At 35.8% G+C, this 17,555-nt stretch overlaps 1 protein-coding gene across 1 annotated transcript; it reads right to left on the reverse strand.

The window, feature by feature from the left end:
* Positions 1-8,952: 8,952 nt before the first annotated feature.
* LOC132057980 (disease resistance protein RPM1-like) lies at positions 8,953-12,762 on the reverse strand. Its single transcript, XM_059450557.1, is given in 3 exon segments — positions 8,953-9,338; positions 9,761-10,683; positions 10,686-12,762. Coding segments are annotated over 2 exon segments (2,796 nt in total). The 5' UTR covers positions 12,562-12,762; the 3' UTR covers positions 8,953-9,338; positions 9,761-9,763.
* Between the last annotated feature and the right edge of the window lie 4,793 nt (positions 12,763-17,555).

Below are 17,555 nucleotides of genomic sequence, written 5' to 3' on the forward strand. Positions count from 1 at the left end.
TTAGTTTTCACCTAAGCAGGGGTTCGAACCCGGAATCCTGAGGTTTTAGGCGAAGGACAAAAGTTAAATACTTTGATTTTGATAGGCAAAAATTAAAGACCACCCCAAAATAAGGACATTACTGCAAATTGCCCCATAAAAATAAGAAAAGGAAATGCTCTTGTTGCGCGGATTTTTTTTTTAAAAGCAAATCCACTAGGCGAGGTGCCTAGAGTTAGTTTTTTATTTATATATTAAAAGCGTAGTTTTTTATTTATATATTAAAAGCGAAACACAAAGGAAAAATACAAGCAAGGGGGCTAGGCCTTACCTTACTAATCCTATTGCTGCGCAGATTGTCCTTCTTTTGGGGTGATCTTTAATTTTTGTCCCTTAAATTGGTGGTCTTTAATTTTTGCCCTTCGCCTAAAATCCCGAGGTTTTGGGTTCGAACCTGAGCTTAGTAAAAAAAAAAAAAAAAAAAAAAAAAAAGAAGGAATTTCGCAAAGCAAAGATTTGGATTCGCAAAGCTGAATGTTGCCTTCAAAACTCTGCCTTAAAAAATGAGAATTTTGGCTGAGGCAGAGTTTTGGGCAAAACTCTGCCTCAAGGTAAAGTTTGCAAAGACATAGTTTGCCTGCAAAACTCTACCTTAAGGCATAGTTTGTAGGCAAACTCTGCCGCATCAGGCATAATTTGTCTGCAAACTCTGCCTTAAGGGAAAGTTTTGTAGGCAAACTATGCCCGATGGGGCGGGCATAGTTTGTAGGCAACCTCTGCCTAGTGAATGTTTTTTAAATTTTTGCCTGAGCAGGGGTTCAAACCCGGAACCCTGAGATTTTAGGCGAAGGGCAAAAGTTAAAAACTTTCATTTTGATGGGCAAAAATTAAAGACCACCCCAAAATAAGGACATTACTGCGAATTGCTCAAAGGAAATTAGCAAATAAACACGAAACTGGTAATAAATTCAGCTTTTAATTAAACACAACGTAAACATCATTAATGATGTTTACGAACCACAACGTAAACATCGTTAATCGAAATCACAACTGACTTAGAGTTATAGCACATATCAATCGTGTAAACAGCTAGCAACTTAGAACAAACTACCACTTCTTTAAATAGTCATCAATCTCAGATTTTTCCCAAAGCGTAATGGCTAAACATGGTTCAAAACAAACAACATTATAGTTTGCAAACGAGGCTGAGCAGATTCAAACACAGTAAGGGTTGTGGTTATTTAAAGATGATCATTTAAGGTGATGGAGAAAGAGATGGGACATACAAAGATCAGTTCCAGTTTCTATCCAAAACAATTATCGACAAACTTATGCGTTTCATAAACCTAAGTACAACACTCATTCACAGGATTCCCAAGGCATAAACGTGAGAAAATAAAGCAGGAACAACCAAACTTGAAAGTAACAAACATCCCTAACGAATCACTCTATTCTGTTAATACATAGCTAACACTAAGTTATGCCTGGCATGCCATGACTATTCTAAGATCATAAACAAAGCAATAGCTCGATATTTAATCTAATCCAGGCCTAGGAAATAACAAGTTGATTCTACTCAAAGCAAGACGAGATCAGATCTCTACTACCTAGCAAAAAAGACTTGAGAGGGGGGGAAAAACAAGCTGAAAGTAAGCCTAAATTAACATCTTTACACCTTTAGGCGGGGAATGAAAATAGCAGGCAAACTAATCACATAATAATCTGGATCTAAATTCCTATAGAGTTTAAAATATAGAACCAGCACTTCAGTATATGTCCATGTTTTTTCATATGAGGAAAACCAACTACTGTACTCCACCATAATTAGAACTAAACCATGCCGTGCTAATACTTAAAAATCCTAAGAGATTCAATATGCTTCAGATCACATGGAAAGAAAGAAGTGAAACTAGACCTCTTACCTCTATGACTTATGTTATACTCCATTTTAACTGGAGTCAAAATGGTTTACAACATTCCGATAATTTCAGGGTTAATTAAAGTTAAGGAGTCGTCACCTAATTATTTATGGTGAATTAGGACACCTAAAGTTCATTAAAGTTATTTTCTAAAGTCAACTCCGTTTTAAAGTCTACGAAACCAAATGATTCTAGGTAAGGGTTCAAGTAATCTAAAGGGAAGGTATTAAGCACCCTTTAAGATCAATTAAAAATGGTTAACCGACCAAACTTAAATTAACTAGGCTAAGTATAAGTAAAAAATCTAAAAGTGCGTTTAAAGCCAAGCATCGAAAGGAAGTGATTAACTAAAATAATTTGGAAAAGAAGTGTTAATTTGTACTGCTTAAATTAATTAAAGTAACTGATACTTTAACAAAATGGCTTCTAATCACGGGTTGAAAAGTGAGAAAAGAGCTTCAGATTTAAGTGAGCTAAAGAATCCAAGAACATTTTTTGTGTGAGAAAACAATTAATGTTAAAAGTAAGCTAAAGCCAAAATGTTGTTTTTTAAGATAAAAATGGGTTGATTAATCATTCTTGTAATATTTGAAAGAATGTTAACAACCCTTAGCTTGAAGCCAAAATAATGTCCAAAGTTGCACGAATTATAAGAATGCATTATCCTCAAACTAATGATAGGTGAGGGATCATTGAGTTATGGGTCCTAAAATAGGTGTCATAAAACAGAGAGTCTAAATGGCTAACTACGGATGAGGCATTATATAACAACTCTAACCCTTATAACAACAAGCATATAATATAAATAATGGTCAGTCACGACACAAGTAAGCAAACAAGCAAAAATAAATTCGACGATCAAGGGGGCATGTTCCGGTTCAACACGAGCAACAAATCTCTTCTGTATCTCGCTGTTTGAACAGGGCGAAGGTGGAAAAGAGTGAGGATATGCAGAAAGTCGGTCCGATGTAGTGGCATCGTCGGGTCATAAGATGCCGTCGAGTCCCCAGGAGAACTCTTCAACTCCGGCGTTGTCATGCGAAACAAAGTAAAAGAAAAAAAGATTAGAAACAAGAAGCAGACTTTAATATGATAATAAATACACAAAACAAAGTCATTAGAATGCGACCCCAACAATTCTCATAGAGTTCATTTTGGAATTGCGGAAACAGAAAATAGGATACTCCTCTTGCTTAAATATTAAATAGCCTGTTAAAATAAACGAACAACGCCCAATATTCTCATTTGTTGGACAAGTTATTAATCCTATAGACATGATATATATGAGAACGTGAATCTGCAACATGACTTCTACTGAGAAAACAAAAAGACAAGCCAACCTAAGCTTCACTTACAAATAAGCCTTGGATATTAGATTTTTTGAAAAAAAAGTTTTAGGTGAATTATTTTCCACGCTAAACTTAAAACCTTACAACAACAACATACCCAGTGTAGTTCCACAACTAAACTTAAAACCTTAACATTGAAAAATTACTCATTATTCCCTTGAGTTTATTCATTTGTTTTCCACTTTAAATGTCGAAACTGTTTATGAAAAATTCTGCGTACACCACTAGTCGTATCTGTGGAGTTGGTTTGGGCTGGGTAGTGAATGGATTGGGTTTAACGGGAAGGCTGATCATTTTTTGTGCGAATTGACCTTCATTTGGGGTGGTCTTTAAGTTTTTCCCTTCGCCTAATATTCCGAGGTTGTAGGTTCGAACCCCAACTCAGTCGAAAAAAATAATAATTCGCAGGACAAATGTTTGGATGCAAGGCATAATTTTGCTTCAAAACTCTGCCTTGCGAATCCAAATTCTACCTTGCGAGTTTTTTTTAAAATTTTTGACTGAGCGGGGATTCAAACCCAAAACCAAAGTTTTTTTAGCCAAGGACAAAAGTTAAAGACCACCAATTTGAGGGACAAAAATTAAAGACCACCCCCAGCGAAGGCCAATCCCGCAAATTGCCCAAGGCTGATTCTTTGAGTCATTGGCACAAATGTCCTTATTTTGGGCTGGTCTTTAGTTTTTGGCCCTCGCATCTACATATTTTAAGTTTGGTCCTTAGGTACTTTGAGTCAGCGTCCTGAATTAGTTTCCTGACAAAGGCAACAATCACAACCTGCCCTATATTTTGTGACAATCAGGTAATACTTTTTCATGCACCTCTTCTACACAGAATCTTCACTCTCAGAATCACAGTCATCATAACGGTGTTAGATCTAACGGTTCTCGTGCTTCCACGTCTGCTACCTCTGTTGCCAGATCACTGCTACCGGCTTGGCGTAGGCTTCGGCTTGATCCAGCTAACAGTCTCTACTTTCCTTGTGCGTCGTTTTACCTCTCCGTTGACTAAATTGACTTTATTTGCTTAATTAGTGAAAATATGAACCAAATCATGTTTTGTGTTTCTCCTTTCTGTTTTTTTTTTTTTTTTTTTCTAAATTAAACAAAGTTATGCCTCAAAGCCACAAAGTTATGCCTTAAAGACAAGGCATAACTTTGTGGCATAAATTTAGAATCTAGTATAGCAATTTCTGCCAGATTATGCAAACTTTTGGCATCTCATGAAACTTGGTAAGTTTATGTAATTTATACCGAGAAGCACAGTCTTAAAACTTGTGCATTGAACTTATGCCTATTCCGGCGTATTGTATGATATTTTGTAAGTTTGCTTAAAGGCATATTTCGTTTAAGTTTGTATTGTAAATTATGCCTTAAGGCATAACTTTAGAATACAAATTTAAACAACTTATGCCTTAAGGCATAATTTAGAATACAAACTTAAACAACATATGCCTTAAGGCATAACTTAATAGAATCCAGGTATAGCAGCTTCTGTCAGATTATGCAAACCTTTGGCATGTCATGAAACTTAGCTCGAATTAGTCTATTTCCTTTTTTTAAAAAAATTTAAAGTTCCGCCCAGAATCTGGCAGGCAAATTCATGCCAAAGGTTTCTTTAAGTACACTGATTGCTTCAATCTTACGCATCATGAATCTCCCAGATGGATTGTTCTTTCCTAACCAGACTCAAATTCGAAAATGACAGCTGATATATTGATAACAGAAGTACTTAATTTTACGCCCGGAGAGATCAGAATTGGATTGGCTGTTATCGTTGGAACGGGGACATTTGTTGCTCGAATGAGGGAACATATGTGACTATAGTTTCTGCAACAATAAATCTCGGTGCACCATTCAACGACATGATTGCTCTTCTAGGGCTAATTCCTCTTTGCTTGACGATAAATCAGAAGCTACAATTCTTCAATAACACTCTAGATTTGATCCACACGACGAGGTTTCTTGATGGATGGATCGCTTGCTGGATTTCGATAGAGTCTTGAGGCCTGGTGGACTTTTATGGATCGATAGCTTTTCTGTTTTTGTCTTGTTTTCCTCTGAAGATTCTCTTTTATAAGCCTCTCTTGTTGTTCCTAAGCTTTCGATAAAGATGATAGCCTACCTTCTCTATAGTCCTAGAAAAACATCTACTTTCCCTGGAAAAAACATGGTGGGATTATACTGGGCTTGTTGTTGTTGATAGCTTTTCTGTTTGAAGGTAGGGTTGAATGACTATTTAGAAGCATTCGAGATTCTCAGGTATAAGCAACTCAAGCGGCTTGTTGTTCCTAAGCTAGATAAAGATGATAGTGAAGTGTTCTTCTCTATAGTCCTAGAAAAACCATCTAGGCCTTTCCGATGAATTTGTTATATTTTCATGAAGTATAGTTATTTCATACAATAATGTTGGTACCGATCTTGTTCTCCGGTCTTATACATTTTTATCCAACACTAGATAAAATACTATGTGAATTTATTGTAAAATTTGCCAGTACAATGTTACCAATAATTGTACTAATCTAACCGAGATGTCTTTTTCTAAACTTGATGAGTTTTAGCTGTAATATTGACAATAATTTACTTTGATCATGATAGAGAATATTTGATGTATTTGATTTACAAATTATGAGATATCTTCTGGAATTCCACGAAGAAGAAGTTTGAAAGAGGTCTGGTCTAATGTCGACAAAGTGAGGGAACACTGTGAGAAAGGAAGATTCAAATTTTAGGTGAAAAACATTTAGGTGATTTCGTTCTATTAGAAATCAGTAACTTTGAATTAGTTTTACATATGGTTATTAAAAGCACATGAAGTAAATTGCACTTTCCCTTCAAACGGGCTAGCAATTTTTCCCCTTCAAATAGGCGGTCTGTAAATTTTGTCCTTAGCAATTGAATTTATACCTGCCTATAGGGCATAAGTTTTTAAGGGCGCAGAACATAATTGGTGAGATATTATGATGCGAAAATATAAACTTATGTCCCGCGAAAATTATTTGTTATGAGGGCCAAAAATTAAAGATCAGGAGACAAAAGTGCCAATGACCCTTCATTTTCAAGAACTTAGCAGCAGCTAGCAACTAACAGCAAATTTGGTCCGGTGCTTAAAAGATCTTGGGCAATTCGCTTGCCCTTATCTTGGGGTGGTCTTTAATTCTTGCCCCTCAAATAGCAGGTCTTTAAATTTTACTCTTCAGCACTTTAAGTAACAAAAAAGTGGCTAAAATACCCTTAACATTGAAAAAAAAAAATTTAAAAAAAAATCGCAAGGGAAGGGTTTTCTAGAAAGTTATTAACTATTTGGGCAAAGGTTTGTAAAATTATGCCTTTCGCATTAGAAACTATGCCTTATCCGACATAACTTTGTAAAAATTAAGTTATCTAACATAAGTTGTGTATTAACTAATTTCGCAAGGCAAAGGTTTCATAAAATGATGCCTACTCGGGCAAAGTTACACAAACTATGCCTTATGTGGCATAACTTCATTTGAACAAAGTTATGTCGCAAAATTTCAAATAAAACTATGCCTATAATAGATGCATAACTTTGCCTACAGGCATAGTTTGTGTGTAACTTTGCATGAATAGATATAATTTCTATGAAAACTTTGCGGAATTGTTTAATTTTTTTTTTTTTACTCGACAGAAATATGCTGGATAAGGCATAGTTTCTGAACTAGTGATTTTCTCTCTTCCACTCCCATATTTTTTTTAGAACGCGAAATAATTTACTTTCAATAGAGACATGAGTTTGCCTGTTGAATGGCACACTTAAAACTATTGAAAGAAAATTCATTATAGCCTGTCCAAGCAGGTCAATAATTTTTTTTTTTTTAAAAAAACTTCATAATCAAACATGGAGCAATGAATCGACATAAAATACTCCGGCATGAGCCAAATAGCCGCCGGCGAAGAAGTCTGGTGCTCCCATCGAAGGAAAAAGGATTAACAAAGATTCAGGACATTGCTGATCCGATGGAAGAACTAGGAGGGTATTTTGGTCAATTTATTTTTCATTAAAACAGTGTAAGAATAAAACATAAAAACTTGAGATAAGAGGGCCAAAAATTAAAGACCACTCCATTTGAAGGACAATCTATACAAAAACAGAAAATAGTGGTTAGGAAATTTAGAGTGTAGCCTTTTGTGTTTTTGATAGGATTTCGTAATTAAAACCACAACACACTTTCAAATTGAATCAAATTAAGATGAATTAATTATTAATCAATCAAGCCTCTTAAATTTAACAAAGTAATATGTTTATTTGTAGAGTAATTATATTAATTAACCCGTAAATGACTGTAATTTAACAATTTTGAAATAAGTACTAAATCAAACACTTATTTTGGAACATAGTTAATATTTAACATTATAGAATATATATATATATATATATATATATATATATATATATATATATATATATTGGGATATTTTGCCAAATGAAATGGCAAAATAACTCCAAAACTAGTTAAGAAAATATTTTTTGACTTTTATGAATACGTATTTCACTGTTTGAAATTCAAGAAGCTCGGTTAGTTAATTTAAAATGTGGATGGTCAAAATTGGGTGTCAAGAGCAATTACACAAGTATAGAAATGCAATGAGATAAAGAGCCTCCCTGAGCATATAGGATTAGTCAGAGAACAAGTGAAACTAAACACATCAAATTAACCACAAACTTAATGAGATGATTTCCAAGCATAAAATGGGTTGAATCTCCCACAGCAAGGAACCCACAGAGAGATCATCTCATCCAAAGAACTAACTTGAATAAATACATTAATTTTTTATGGCAAACTTGTCTTATAAGTCATCTATTTTGCTTAAAAGAGTAGTGAAATTGAAGTACAACTACAACACAGTGCAAGGACTAAACGCAACAGTAATATAAAAAAGTACATGTAGCTCATACAAACAAATGTCACAACTTGATGAGTCGATCCACCTACACGCCTTACTTTTACTGTTATATCGGGAGTAAACTCTAGGACAATCATTCCCTTGCATAGCACAAGAGACTGCTTAGAGTTAGTGCGGGGTCAATTTCCTCGAGCATCTGCACCCAAAAACAAAAACGAAGAGCAATGAGGGGTGATCTTGATTTTTGGCTCCGCTAAATAAAATCTTTAGAAAATGACCTCAATTGTTCATCAGGCATAAGTTCTGGTTGTAGTGTGCACATAAGTAAATTTTGCCTATGAGGCAAGCAGGCAGGAGATCGAGACAGTCCAAGAAGGTACACACAGAGAAGATAGTGTTGTGTATTCCCTATCAGACAGGAGTTTAATTTGTAATATGGGCAGGTTAATTGTTTCTGACTTATTGAATTGTCTTGAAATACCTGCCTCATACAACAACATACACAGTATGATCCCATATTGTGGAGGGTCTGGTGAGGGTAGGGTGTATGCAGACCTTAACCCTACCTTGTGTGAGGTAGAGAAGTTGTTTCCGCTTGACCCTCGGCTAGTCTTGCCTCATAGACAAGACTAATTTATGCCCACAACTTATGGCCGATGTCCAACACGAGTCATTTTTTAAAGATTTTTGTAAGTGGGGCCAAAAGTTCAAGACCACCCCTTATAGGGGTTATTATTGCAAATCATCCACTATAAATGGAACGAGGTAGATAAAGATGCTAAAACTTCACCATTTAGGGGAACAAGCACTCCTTGAAGAGAATCCAGAAAGAGCATTTGGAATGGATATGGAAGCGATTCATCATGCTTTCCGTAACAATTGTTCATATTAAAAATCACACTAGTATTACATATAAATGCAAACAGAAAAGTGACATGGACAGTGAGGATTCATACGGCTGATCCCAACAAGTACCATTGCACTTCACCTAAATCACACTGGGAAATTAAAATAACCAAATTTGCAGAACTGTTGATAGAGAAATAGATACAAGGGCATATCAAAAACCAGAGGAAGGACGGCACTTTCACATAAAAGATGTTGAAGACTTTGGTGCAGGATTGACCACTCAACTATCCAAGTAACATAAAAGAAACATTTTGAAGTTTTTCCTGCCTCGTGAGGCACACGTTAAGTCCCAAATTTTCTGTTAACCTTCCGAACTTATCTGCATTTTGAATAAAATTGCCCCGTCAGGAAGAATTAACCTAAATAGCTGCCCACAAACTGCTTAAACTAAAAATAGCCAGCATATGTATAGTATATGTTTAATCTACATATAATATGTGTATAACTCTGTATGCCAGCAAGGAAAAATAAACAATAAATCTGACTGGCTATTTGCGTAAAGATCCCAATTGTCTGAGCTGACATGTCTCAGTCTATGAGGCTATACAACTACATCATGAAGAACAAGAGTGACATGCATTGGTGGAGTTGGTGAAAGTGTGTTTAAATGAGAAATATTTGACTAGGTTGGTGTATTTAGATGTGCAACAGAAACTTTCATTTAACTCTATTATTTGAAATATTCTTCTAACGATCAATTTCTCAGAATGCTGTAAGAATCGAAATAAGAAAATGAAGTACCTGTTAGGACACAAAGTCTAGGGACAGGCTTTCATACGCATGAACACCATCAGCCTCATAGTAATGTTTGATGGATGGAATCCGTCTAACCTTCGAACGACTGCTACTTTCTTTGCTACGGATACTTTCTACGAGTTCTGATGAAGCAGCTTTCAGATTCATCAGTTCCAAATTGGTAAGGTGTTCAAGTCCTTGAGGAACCTCCTTCAATTTAGGACAATCATGTATATGCAGGCGCACAAGATTTGGCATAACTCCTTCAAGGAATACCATTTCCTCCAACTCTAGTGAACACGAAACTTGTAAGTCTTCGAGCTTTTGAAATCCTGATTTAAAAAGCAGTTGCTTCTTGCTGCTGTATGCATTAACCAACACAAGATGCTCCAAACTGGGCAGCTGACTGATGCAGGGGATAAAATCCTGATCTTCTGGTAATTGGCTCCAATGCAAATGCAAATGCATAACGTTGAGCATCGAAGAAAACCAACGAGGAACGTTGTTCAATTTCCCAACCAAAGTAACCTTCCGGAAAATGTTCGACCGTGTTTCTGATACACCGTCTAATTTAAGGATTTCATTTTCATCCATCGCCATCGTAAGAATATGGTGAAGGAATTTAAGTTTGTCGATGGACGAACATAAATCCTTCATATATTCTTCTTTCACACATGTCAGCTCAATCCTTCTAAGCTTAGCCATTTTCCTAATCTTACGTGCTATATCCGCGTTTGCCTCTATGCAATTAAGAACTTGTAAGTTCTTCAGCTTCCACAGCTTGCCTGGTACTTTCACCCCTTTAAAGTATGCAAAACGATCCTCTGCTATCTTCTTACCATAGGCAAGTAGATGTCGAAGATTACGCAGCTCAGTTATTCCATTCGGAAGTGAATTCACTTCTGTTCGTCTAATATCTAGCGTACGTAGGTTCCTCGCCGATTCACAGACATCGGAAGCTCTTTTATTCCGGTACCACTCAGACTTAAGTATCTTAAATTGAACAATTTACCTAGTTCATTAGGTAACGAGTCAACTTTCGCGTCATTCAACTCCAACACCCTCAGTAGTCTAAACCTAGATAAAAGATCATCCAATAGACTTTTCTCCCCTTTGAAATTGAACATAGAGAAAGATCGAATGTGTGTTAGGTCACCGTTCATCTTAAACGTTCCATCAACATTTTGCACGGACAATCGTCGTGCTCTTATCTCGTCTTTCTCCAACTCTTCCGCACTACATATAGACAAGAAATTCTCTCTTTCTGAGATTGAACGAGCTAGCTCCCACATCAGATCGTGTAGCTTGCAAACCTTCGGCCTTATAAAACTCTGATGCTTTACAACTTGTAATAAGTTTCTTGAAATCAGCTCTTTGAGATAGATTTTACCAACTTCCTCTGGATTCAAACTGCTTTTTTCTTCCAGAAAACCTTCAGCCATCCACATTCTAATGAGCCTACCTGCTCCAATCCATTCCTTCATTGGAAAACGACAACAATACAAAAAACAGTTTTTAAGGTAATATGGCAAATCGTTGAAACTCATTAACATTACTGTTTTAACCTCATCCAGTAACTTATTGTTGCTTATATGCCAACTTAAGCTGTCACAAACTTCCCTCCACTTCAATTCTGACCTATCTTTGGATCCCATTAGTCCTCCAAGTGCAACAATTGCTAGTGGTAGACCTTCACATGTTTTCACCAATTCCCTGCCTATATTCTCCAGTTCAGGAGGACACTGGCAATTCGGTTGACTCGAAAATGCCTTGTTACAAAATAGCCTCCACGCGTAGTCATCCGCTAAAGGCTTCAAACGAAAAACATGGTTGCCACCTGGACCATAAGGGAAAGCTGCAATATCCTCATTTCGCGTGGTAATTATGATCCTGCTCCGGTTTTTATCGTCCGGAAGAGCAACGCTTATTTGTCTCCAGAAATTAATGTTCCATACATCATCAAATACAACAACATACCTTTTTTTGTGCAAGAACTTCACAAGAGTCTCCACCAACTGCCTGTAGTCCATTGACTCCAAGTTTTTCGGAACCATATCTTCTTTTCCATTGAAGAATTCAGAGATCAACTTTCTGAGCAGGTCCTCGATCATGTTATTTTGTGAGACGGAAACCCAAGCAGAACAGTCGAAATTCTTCTTCACGGTCAGGCTAGTATAGGCTTTCGCGACTAAAGTTGTCTTACCCGAACCACCCATGCCCGCAACAGAAATGACAACACGGTGGGCCTCTTCTCCCTCCAAGCTTGACACCAACGAGTCTCTAACTTCATCGATCCCTACCACTTCGTCGTTCTCAATGAATAGTGAAGACTCTCCAATATTTTGCACACTTCCAGCGGAATGATGTGAATTTGATCCAACGCCCGAGGATCCTTCCATGTGACTTAGATCATACCTCTTGCTTCGTTTCGCAATGTCTTTAATCTCACCTCTGATTCTCCTCAACTCCAGAGCAGTTTTGTTCCTCAACCATAGTACCTTTGGAAGGTAAAAAACACCGAATATGCACCCTGAAAAACCACCCTTTTTCATGCTATCCACATGATACAAGAACTGATCAATGATATCTTCCGCTTCAAAAGCTACGTCCCTAACCTGTACTACCCAAACATTCAGACTTTCATTCTGCTGTTTGCACTTCTCAGCATCTATGATGAATGAAGCTATGCTCTCTAGCTCAAGTTTCACATGCGAGATCTCGTGCCGAACTCCTCCAATCACAGATCCCGGATGTTTAAGCAGGAACTCAATGCTCTTTATCAAGATATTGACAGCGGATTCAGCCATTTCTTTTTCCTTCTCAGAAATTGTAGTTTCAAGAACAGTGAAATACTTGGTTTTGTTGTATGAAGCTAACTATCAAGATTTAATTTCCCTGTATTGATTTTTATATAACTGAGGAAAATACCAATAAAAACTCTTCCAAAGTTCTAAAAGTGTGTGCGCCCCACAGATAGTGAATGAATTCTTTCTTTCCATTTTCCTGAAATTACAACATAGACTAAGAGCCGTATGAATATGATGTTTGGGCCCAGTTTTCTGGCCCCATATAGCACTTGATCACTCTCATTTCTTCAGCTTGACGAGGCAATCGACATTTATATTGCTCGAATTCTTAAAAAATAGAGAAAAGACATCATTTGACCCCCCTTGAATTTGGCACGAAAATTTAATTTAACAACTAAACTTAACTTGTATTTATTTACCCCCTTTAACAACTTTCATCCCAATTATTTACCACTGTTTGAGAAAAAAAAAAAAGTAAAAAAAAAAAAATTAAGAGAGTGAAAAATATAAAAAGGTGGGCCCATATATATATATATATATATATTATATAATTAAAAAAATAAAATAAAAATAATATATAATTAAAAAATAATTAATTATTTTTTCTCTCCACCCCCCCCCCCCCCCCCCCCTACGTTTTCACCCCACACCCCGCCCCCACCACCATCTTCTTTCACCCTTCATTTTTTATTTTTTTCTTTCTTCTTCTTTCTCCTCATCCTACCATAACCACCCACATCTTTAACCCACACCCATCACCACCACCACCATCACCCCACCAAATTTCATCCCATTTCTTCTCAAAATCGTCCAAATCGGTTATTTTGGTTGTCATTGTTAGCTATTATTATTATTATTATTATTAGCAACCCCATTTTTTCCATAATCATTATTCCATAACTTTATTTTTGAAAGAAAACAAAAATCAAAATCTAGTGCTGGTAAGAAAAGAATGACTAAGTGAAACCCCTTAATAGGAAAATGGTGGTGGTTATTTCATTAAAGAAAAATAAAAAATGAAGGGTTGGTAAAATCATGACAAGAGTAGGGGGGGGGGGGGGGGGGGGGTGAGGAAGAAGAAGAAAGAGAAAAAATAATAAAAGAAAAAAAAATGAAGGGTTAGTAATTTTTGACATGGCAATGATGGCGCGAGTGTAATACACCTCGCTAATTGATGAAAGTTGTTAAGGGGGGTAAATAAATACAAGTTAAGTTTAGTTGCTTCAAACCGACGTCCAAAGGCTTTTCAAAAAATATTGATGTATGTGATAAATCCTCCAAAATAGGCATTTTGTGATGTGTTGCTTTTTTGAAGTCCAAGCAACGCATCATTTTTCATGACCCTTCTTGCTCAACAAGGACTAAGAAACCCCTTAGGAAAATTGTTTCATTAAAAAAGTAAAATCATGACAAGAGTAGGGATGAAAGAAACCTATAATTACCATATTTTCGCTATTGATAAATTGAAATGGGTACTCCAAAGGCTCAGGTCAAGTGATAAGAAGGCAGTGTGTGATGTGTTGCTTAAGTGCACGCCACATGTTCGAACACTATTACAGCCAAAAGTTCCATATTTAAATGGAGAAGGATAGAAAGACGAGCCCATTATCCATCGAGTTTTGACTGTTTTTCAAAAGACAATGCCGAAAAGTGACTTGTGAAGCTATTGCTTCGAAACATGTGCCACCAACACTCAAAAATTTCTTCATTATAAAAAAAGAAAAAGCTTATAACATAGAAAATCCTTTGTATGATAATAACTTGCGTGTGATTTACTGATCTCAGGCATAGTGTCAAAATCATTATGTTATAAGATTCTTGATGAGATGGTGATCTGAACTTCAAGTTCCTGTGAAATCTATTCTAATGGCTTTGTAACTAACGAAAAGCAGCTTTAACTAGAATATAGTACTCCACTAATTTCCTAAGTTACTTTAAAAGCTTATCAAGATGATAAGAATTTTTATTATTCTTATGTGTGGCTCGATTAATGTAAAGCCCATAACTAATATTTAATGAAGAATAAATCTCGTCCGTTAGATCGGTTACTTGATGGGACGTCTTAGGATTAAGTCTCAATCCCTATAAATTGGTCCTCCCTCCACCCATTAGGTTACCACTTCTTCTATATACTTTTCCATCATTGACTTACTCGTTGTAATGTAAAGGCTGGGGCAAGGAGGTAGAAATCAATTTAAAAACAACGCTTCCGCTTTCATGATAATGTCTTCCGCATCAGATATGTTTTTAAGTATTATCTCCATGTAAGATTATTGTGTTTAAGATCGCGTGTAATACGTTAAGTTAATCTTACATGTGGTATCAAGAGCCTGGAACTTGAATCAATAATCTTCGTAAGAGAATATAATATACATGGTCATGTGCCGTTCTGTCAATTTTCGAACAATTGAATATGGGCTGTTAATGAAATCACATATCTGTTGTTCTAACCTTCTTGCGTTTGTTTACAAAATTAGGTTTTTTCTAATTAACCTAATTATTATAAACTATTCATGTTAGAAGATTACTTCTGAATTCCTTTTTAAAAGAAAATAAAGCTTCTGCTAGCCAGTTGATAATATTTAGTCCATCAAGTACATATTTTGTGATGAAAAGCCGTGACATGAATATATGAAAATTTCGGTCCGTAGTTTTGTCCTATTGTGAAGCTTTAATGCAAATATTTGGACTTGATTTTATTTAAGTTCGGTCTCGGCAATTATGTTTTGGATTGTAATGTTAGGTTTACTGTCTAAATATTTTAGACACTTAAGATGATGATGTTTCATTCTAAAAGATTCTGTAACACAAATGTTTCATACTTACACGCATGTAATCCCACATAATGCATTAGCTGTGATTTAATTCTTATATGTGCTATCATGAAAAGTGTTCTTTACATTAAGTGATAGTTAGTGTATGTGTATAAAGTTGTATATAGTTTGTTAGTCACCAAAGTGGCCAAATTAGAATGTCTAATATTTACACAAACATTATATTCATGTTAACATTATGCATGTACTAATGTTCATATAGTTTGTTAGTCACCAAAGTGGCCAAGCTAGAATGTTGAAAATATTCACATGCATAGAAAGTTATGATATTTATTTTATGTATGCATTTATGTTAATATCGTTTGTTAGTCACCAAAGTGGCCGAACTAGTATGTTTAAGAAAAATATGCATGCATAAAAATTGTCATTTATCCATTAAACTAATGAAATGCCTATTATTGAAAATAAATGGATAATTGACTTTCACTATTGCTAGAACTTAAGGATTTACCCAAAGAATCAATTATTCTATGAGTAGTGAACATAATGAGGTAAATTAGTATTCTTTAATCAAATATGTATTGTATATCCAAAGATGTCGTATATGTTTGATTGAAAATATTTAATTACCTGTTAAAGTTGAAAATGTCATTTAAATTATGATAGTATGTCGTAGTATCACCCAAAGGAGAATTACGATATACTTTTATTGTTTTGCTGAATCCACATTATTTTCTAATTTGTGAGCATATGTATATCTATTTTACAGCTATCCCTCTTCATTCGCTTGCTTCATCTGTTACTGTGTTCAACGGATTGAACTTCTCTGAATGGCATGAACAAGTCCAGTTCCACTTAGGTGTGATGGATCTTGACTTGGCTCTGCTGAAAGAAAAACCCACTGCTATTACTGATACAAGCAGTGAGGATGAGAAGTCTTTCCATAAAGCATGGGAACGCTCTAACAGATTGAGCCTTATGTTTATGCGAATGACTATTGCCAACAACATTAAGAGTACTATTCCACAGACAGAAAGTGCCAGGGAATACCTGAAGTTTGTGGAAGAATGTTTTCATTCTGCTGATAAGTCTCTCGCTGGTACACTAATGGTTGAACTCACGACCATGAAGTTTGATGGGTCACGTAGTATGCAAAATCTTATCATCGAGATGACTAATATTGCAGCAAGACTCCAGACTTTGGGGATGAAAATGGATGACTCCTTCTTGGTTCAGTTTATTCTAAACTCATTGCCTCCTGAGTATGCACCATTCCAAATTAACTATAACACTATTAAGGATAAGTGGGATGTTAGTGAATTGTCCAGTATGCTTACTCAGGAGGAATCAAGACTTAAGAAACAAGGAGACCATTCTATTAACCTCATGGGTCAAGGAGCTGGTAAAGGACTTAAGGTGAAGGCCAACAAGTTCAAGAAGAAGAAAGCACCTGCTAAAGTTCAACAGATGCTCATAAGGAACTCAAGCGTATGTGTGTTGTTTGTAGAAAGGAAGGACACTGTCAGAAAGATTGCCCGAAACGTAAAGCTTGGTTCGAAAAGAAAGGTACTTTTAGTACTTTTGTATGTTTCGAATCAAATTTAGTGGAAGTTCCTAATAATACTTGGTGGCTTAATTCTAGTGCAACTACTCATGTATCCACTATGTTGCAGGGATTTCTTACGATCCAAAGTACAAATCCAAATAAGGATTTCTTGTTCATGGGAAATCGTATGAAGGCTCCAATTGAAGGCATAGGGACTTATCGTTTGATCTTGGAGACTGGACATCACCTTGATCTATTACAGACTCTTTATTTTCTTTCAGTTTCCAGGAATTTGATTTCTCTTTCAAGACTTGATGTTTCTGGATTTGATTTTAAGTTTGGACATGGATGTTTCAATTTATATAAGAATGTTGTTTTTTATGGTTCTGGTGTTCTTATTGATGGTTTATATAAATTGAAACTCGATCGTTTTTTCGAATCCCTTCTTGCTATACATCAAAATGTTGGAATTAAACATAGTTCACCGAATGAAAGTTCGCTTACTTGTGGCACGAGCGTTTGGGTCATATATCCAAAGAAAGGTTAGAAAGATTAGTAAAGAATGAGATTCTCGGATTTTACTGATCTTAATATATGTTTGGATTGCATTAAGGGAAAGCAAACCAAGCATATTAAGAAAGGTGCCACAAGAAGCACCCAGCTTCTTGAAATTA

The sequence above is a fragment of the Lycium ferocissimum genome, chromosome 1 (genome assembly GCF_029784015.1).
Source record: "Lycium ferocissimum isolate CSIRO_LF1 chromosome 1, AGI_CSIRO_Lferr_CH_V1, whole genome shotgun sequence".
Classification (NCBI taxonomy): domain Eukaryota; kingdom Viridiplantae; phylum Streptophyta; class Magnoliopsida; order Solanales; family Solanaceae; genus Lycium; species Lycium ferocissimum.